The sequence below is a fragment of the Salvelinus sp. IW2-2015 genome, linkage group LG35, assembly GCF_002910315.2.
Source record: "Salvelinus sp. IW2-2015 linkage group LG35, ASM291031v2, whole genome shotgun sequence".
NCBI classification, from domain to species: Eukaryota; Metazoa; Chordata; class Actinopteri; order Salmoniformes; family Salmonidae; genus Salvelinus; species Salvelinus sp. IW2-2015.
The window spans coordinates 4,895,805-4,902,564 of NC_036874.1; the positions used below are offsets into that span (position 1 = coordinate 4,895,805).

Consider the following 6,760-nt stretch of genomic DNA (forward strand, 5'->3'; position numbering starts at 1 on the left):
GACCACACACACAACACACACACACCACACACACACCCCACACACACACACACACACACAACACTCACACACTCACCACAACACACACACACACACATCAGCATTGGTATTCGTGTCAGGGCGACCACACGACTGACACAATCATACACATCACCAACCACACTGCTAACAGACAAATCGCCTACACACACACAGCACAGCACGTATTAACTCTGAAAGTTGGGATAATGAAAACCCAGCTTGTTGACGTCTCCTCCGTGGTCACATCTTCTATTGGAAGTTCAGCATGAACGAGGAAACCCTCCCAGACCTACACCTGATTTGTATCGTTGTGTTGTTTCAACAACTTCGAGCTCCTCCCAACTGATTAATCTTCGTTGCTGTTATTTGAGATAGACCCTCTGCTCTCTCCTCCCTCTCGCTTTCTCTCTTTCCCTCTCATTGCTCTGCTTCTCTCTTTTGCTCTCCTCTCTCACTCGCCTTCTTTTCTCTCCTCTCCGTCTGTCTTGTTTCTGGTTTTTACCTCTCTCCAAGTTTTTAGAGTAGTTAAGGAAGCGCTGCTCTACCAGGGTCATAACACAGTATAACTGCTGTTCTACCAGGTCTAACAACAGATAAAGTGCTTGCTCTACCGAGGTCTGAATACAGTAAACTGCTGCTCTACAGGTCTAACACAGTAAACTGCTGCTACTCTAGCCAGGTCTAACAGAGTAAAGCTTGCTGCTGCTAGACCAGGTCTAACACAGTAAAGCTTGCTGCTCTACCAGGTTCTAACACGTAAAGCATGCTCCTCTACGCTAGGTCTATACACAGAGTAAACTGCTGCTCTACACAGGTCTAACACAGTAAAGCTGCTCACTCCTACCAGGTCTAACACAGTAAACTGCTGCTTCTACAGGTCTAACACAGTAAAGCTGCTGCTCTACCCAGGTCTAACAAAGTAAACTGCTGCTCTACCAGGTCTAACACAGTAAACTGCTGCTCTACCCAGGTCTAACACAGTAAACTGCTGCTCTACCAGGTCTAACACAGTAAACTGCTGCTCTACCAGGTCTAATAAAGTTAAGCTGCTCTCTACCAGGTCTAACACAGTAAGCTGCTGCTCTACCAGGTTAAACAAAGTAAGCTGCTTCTCTATCAGGTCTAACACAGTAAGCTGCTGCTCTACCAAGGTCTAACACAGTAAGCTGCTCTCTACCTGACGTCTAAGCAGAGTAAACTCTTGCTACCTAACAGTGTCCTAACACGTAAGCTGCTGCTCTACAGGTCTAACACAGTAAGCTGCTGCTCTAACCGGTCAAGCACCGAGGTCTTAACACAACAGTATAGTCTGCTGCTCTAGATCCAGGTCTAACACAGTAAACTGCTGCTCTACCAGGTCTAACACAGTAATGCTGCTGCTCTACCAGGTCTAACACGTAAGCTGCTGCTCTACCAGGTCTAACACAGTAAGCTGCTGGCTCTACCAGGTCTAACACACAGTAAGCTGCTGCTATCTAACCAGGGTCTTAACAAACAGTAAGCTGCTGCTCTACTACCAGGTCTAACACAGTAAAAGCTGCTCTACCAGCTCTACCAGGTCTAAACACAGTAAGCTGGTGCTTGCGTCTAACACTAGCGCGTCTCCATAACACAGTAAGCTGCTGCTCTACAGTTCTAGAAACACAGTAGCTGCTGCTCTACCAGGTCTAACACAGTAGCTGCTGCTCTACCAGGTCTAACACAGTAAGCTGCTCTCTACCAGGTCTAACACAGTAGTAAACTGCTGCTCTACCAGGTTCTAACACAGTAAGCTGCTGCTCTACCAGGTGCTAACACAGTAAAACTGCTGCTCTACCAGGTCTAACACAGTAAGCTGCTTCTCTACCAGGTCTAACACAGTAAGCTGCTTCTCTACCAGGGTTAACACAGTAAGCGCTTGCTCTACCAGGTCTAACACAGTAAGCTGCTCTCTACCAGGTCTAACACAGTAAAGCTTGCTTGCTCTTACCAGTAGCTCATGTCTACCAGGCTACCAGTAAACGCTGCTGTCTCTACCAGTGTTCTAACACAAAGTAAACGACTGCTTATGCTCTACCAGGTCCTAACACAGTAAACTGCTTCTCTACCAGGTCTAACACAGTAAAACTGCTGCTCTACCAGGTCTAACACAGTAAGCTGCTTGCTCTACCGATGGTCTCTAACCAGTAAACTGCTGCTTCTACCAGGTCTAACACAGTTAAGCTGCTGCTCCCCTAGCCAGGTCTAACACAGTAAACTGCTGCTCTACCAGGTTAACACAGTAAACTGCTGCTCTACCAGGTCTAACACAGTAAACTGCTGCTCTACCAGGTCTAACAACTAGTAAAAACTTGCTGCTCTACCAGGTCTAACACAGTAAACTGCTGCTCTAGGCCACTCTAACAGCGTCTAACTCACGTACTGCTACTCTACCAGTCTAACACAGTAACTGCTCTTCTACCAGGTCTAACACAGTAAAACTGCTCTCTACCAGGTTAACACAGTAAGCTGCAGCTCTACCCAGGTCTAACACATGAAACTGCTGCTCTACCACGCCGTCTAACAAGTAAACTGCTGCTACTAACAGGTCTAACACAGTAAACTGCTATTACCAGTTAACACAGTAACTGCTACTCACCAGGTCTAACAAAGTTAAATCTGCTGCTCTTACCAGGTCTAACACAGTAAACTGCGTCTCTACCAGGTCTAACACAGTAAGCTGCAGCTCTACAAGGCTCTAACACCAGTAAACTGCTGCTTCTACCAGCTCTATACACAGCTCTAACACATCCGACAGGTCAAACAGCTACCGGTCTAACACAGTATACTCGGCTGTACTCTACCAGGTCTAACACAGTAAGCTGCTGCTCTACCAGGTCTATACACATTCTAGGTAAAGCTGCTACTCTTAGTCAGATGCAGTAGACAATCAACCTACTACTAACTACACTCACCCGCTACTCGACATCAACAGATGCTATACTCAGCAGTCTCTATCTACAGGCTGTGCTATGAGTGCTTATGACACAATGTAAAGGTGTGTGGTGTGTGTGTCGTACATACCATGTGTGTGTGTGGTGTGTGTGGTTGTGGGGGGGTGCTCTTATATATTGAGTGTAAGCCATCTGGTGAGTAGGTGAGGATATGAGTTAAGACCAGAGTACGGCGCTATAGCTATGATGCTATCTATCTAGTCACAGCTGTGTTGCTTTGACTGTGGTTGTACAATAAGGATTTAACCTCTCTGTTCACAGATAAATACTTCTATGGTCTATTTTTGTTCTTCTTAGTGGTTGTCACCATCCTGAACTCTTATTAGGCCTTCTCAGAGTTCAACCTGTCATAGGGTGTAATGACAAAGAGATGGCTGATTTAATCTCATGTCAGGGTTCTGCTTCTGGAATCTGGGATCAACTTCAGAGACTGATTTTTAACAGACTGGTGCCCTCTGTGGCTCTGTACTTTTTCAAGTCCTAACCCCAAAGCAGGTTGTGTAGTTAGTGGTAATGAGAACATGACTGATTGACTGACATCATGTTATCAAGTTACAACTTCAATACAGAACTGAACCTTGATGGGTCTGATTTGCTGTTGGACATGACTGCATTTCCTGTTTATTCAGGGTTTATTCATCGAAATGAGGAGATGAAGGCCGTAGAGCGTTCTGCCCATCCTTAAAGAAAGAGGTTGCCTTCATATCAGGTGAGAAACACAATATCTCTGATCCATGGTGTGTTTACAATTCTATATGGTCTGATATAATGTCATGGGAATACACACACACACACACACACACACACACACACACACACACAACACACACACACACACACACACACACACACACACACACACACACAAAACACACACACACACACACAAACACACACACACACAAACACACACACACAAAACAGCCTCACATGATTCACTGCAGCTCTACATTTACAGCAGAGCACTGGGAATAGGCAGCACATATATGGTGGAACAACAGCCTACAACACAACACAGGGAAACATCAGGCAGGCAAGGCTCTCTCTGCAGGGAGATGTAGCTTCAGCTAAGCTGGAGTGGAGCTGTCTGTGTGAACCGTGCCATGACCCTGACCTGCTGTGACTTACTGCTGACGCATGAGTTTAGTCATGTCAAGACTCATGACTTTAGTCTTCCACTAACTAAAAGCTATATAAAGTTTTTTTTATTTGTTTTATTTAACCTTAATTTAAATAGGCCATAGTGACGAAATAATTACAATTTAGCAATTAAACACTGCGAGGATATACAGTATGTGCAGAATGATGAATGTGCAAGTAGAGATACTGGGTGCAAAAGGAGCAAAACAAAGACTAAAAGCTGGTGCTTAAAGTTAGTGAGTGAGATATGAGTCCTCCAGCTTCAGTGATTTTTTGCAATATTGTATGCTGTAAACAGCTATAAATATGAATGAGTGATTTTACCTCAAAGTACTCCTATTATTCTAAAATAGTAATGCATTCTTCAGTTGCCGGTATTACGATAAGAGTCCACAAGGTGAGGAAACTAGCAGGATTTGTAAATCCCTAATTTAGTGGTTGTCCGTTGTCGTGTGTTTCTTCATCGTCCCTGGTTCATGTGTTTATCCACAGGTGGCCGAGATAAACGTGGGGGTCCTGTCCTTACCTTCCCAGCCAGGAGTAACCATGACAGAATTGACGAACACGTAGGACCTCACCAGACGTACTCATAGACCCTACCTCGCTGGTATCTATCTCCTTTTCGCTCTCTCTCTGTGCTGTTTAGCTGCAGGCAAGCTTTTCCTCTTCTCTGTCTGTTTTCAGTGTTATTGGATACTAGCCTAGAGGCTGACTAGTGGTTAGGAAAACAGTGTAGGGGATCTGGTGCGGGCTGCATCCGGAGGGAAGGGGCGTCGGTCTGGACTAGGACGTGGGAGGCGTGGGCGGTTGGCTAGCAGAGTTGCTAGTGGAACGTTACCTCGGAAAGACTGTCTGTGCTGTCCACTCAGCGGGAGGGCAGTTTTTCTCTCTCTTTTATACACACAAACAAACTCTCGCTCTCACTTTATCTCTCTCTCTCACTTTGTATTTGTCTCTCTCTGCGGTTCACTCGTTCTCTCCCACTGGTTTCTTATTGTTTCTCTCTGGGAGACGGCTGAGCTGGTCTTTTCAGAGAGTGAAGTCATAGTGATTTAGTTCAGAGCACAGGGCCTCCTGCGCAGTGAGACACTCAGGTTAAGCCTTAAACACTGGGGATATCCTTTTATGGTGCTTTTGCAGCGGGACACTTTTGGTAAGCGAGTCATTGAACATCTCAACGGTTACATTTTATTTTWAAAATTCTGAGGCACCTGGTGAAAGAAATTTTCACCACCCATTTCATWTTCATTTGAATATTAACAGTAGTTTTTTGTCATGGAAGTAAACAAAATATTTGAGTGGTGATTTGTGAATTTCATGGCTACTTGTGGTTGTTGTCTTGGTTTGTCTCAGTGAGGAGGTGAGCAGACATGGCTTCACGGTCATCGTTGACATGCGAGGCTCTAAGTGGGACAGRATCAAGCCTCTGCTGAAGATCCTGCAGGAGTCCTTCCCTTCCTGCATCCACGTCGCCCTCATCATCAAACCAGACAACTTCTGGCAGAAACAGAGGACCAATTTTGGGAGCTCCAAGTTTGAATTTGAGGTAGGTCCACCCTGCATAGTCTCTTGTGATGACATTCATACAGAATAATTTGAGCAAGCAAGCTACCTAGCTCGAGATTGCCTTATGGGTTCTGAGAATGGTACTATCGCAATATGACTCAACCGCTTTGAATCGATCCTCAGATGTGGATCTTTTCCCAAAAGTGTCTGAGGAGATTGTATGTCTTAATCATCTGTAGGCTATACTGAGAATATGTTTGTAGTCTCTGGAGTTGTAAGGCATGAGGAAATTAGTTTGCAATGTAAAGGTTTTTCTTCAAATGAATTGTTTGACTTCAAATTGAATTAAAGTTGTGTATAACATTTACATTTACATTTACGTCATTTAGCAGACGCTCTTATCCAGAGCGACTTACAGTAGAGTGCATACATTTTATTACATTTTTACATACTGAGACAAGGATATCCCTACCGGCCAAGAGCAGACGCTCTTATCCAGAGCGACTTACAGTAGAGTGCTTACATTTTATTACATATTTTTTTTATTTACATACTGAGACAAGGATATCCCTACCGGCCAAACCCTCCCTACCGGCCAAACACTCCCTAACCCGGACGACGCTATGCCAATTGTGCGTCACCCCACGGATCTCCCGGTTGCGGCCGGCTGCGACAGAGCCTGGGCGCAAACCCAGAGACTCTGGTGGCGCAGCTAGCACTGCGATGCAGTGCCCTAGACCACTGCGCCACCCGGGAGATGTTCCAAGATGTCGTTATGAGCCCTAGGAAGTGTTGTGTGGAATTGGAAAGTGATATTAAAGCTGTGACAGAGAGAGTCCTGTGTGGGTAGGAAGCTGGAGCTGTTAAATTTAGTTCTGACCTATTTAGTGTGGAACAAGGATATATGGGCCTCAGAGAGAGCAGAGTCTCAGTAAAGAGGGCCGTCTGATTAGGGACATCCAGATTGGCGTTAACCTGAGCCCACTGCTAAAGAATACACAACATACACATGAATGGGCTTTAAAGAGCTGTGGATACTGCATGTGTTGATGTTATCTCATAGGGATTTTATGTGTTATGACTGGTAACATGGCTGCAGCTACAATTCCTGGAATGTTTTT

General features: G+C 45.1%; 1 protein-coding gene across 1 annotated transcript in view; it reads left to right on the forward strand.

Moving 5' to 3' along the window:
- Positions 1-5,490: 5,490 nt before the first annotated feature.
- Positions 5,491-6,760, forward strand: part of LOC111958640 (triple functional domain protein-like) — a 72,533-nt gene continuing 71,263 nt past the window's right edge. The window contains 1 exon segment of the mRNA XM_070437322.1: positions 5,491-5,679. Within this exon segment, the coding sequence (XP_070293423.1) occupies positions 5,527-5,679 (153 nt within the window). The 5' untranslated portion in view covers positions 5,491-5,526.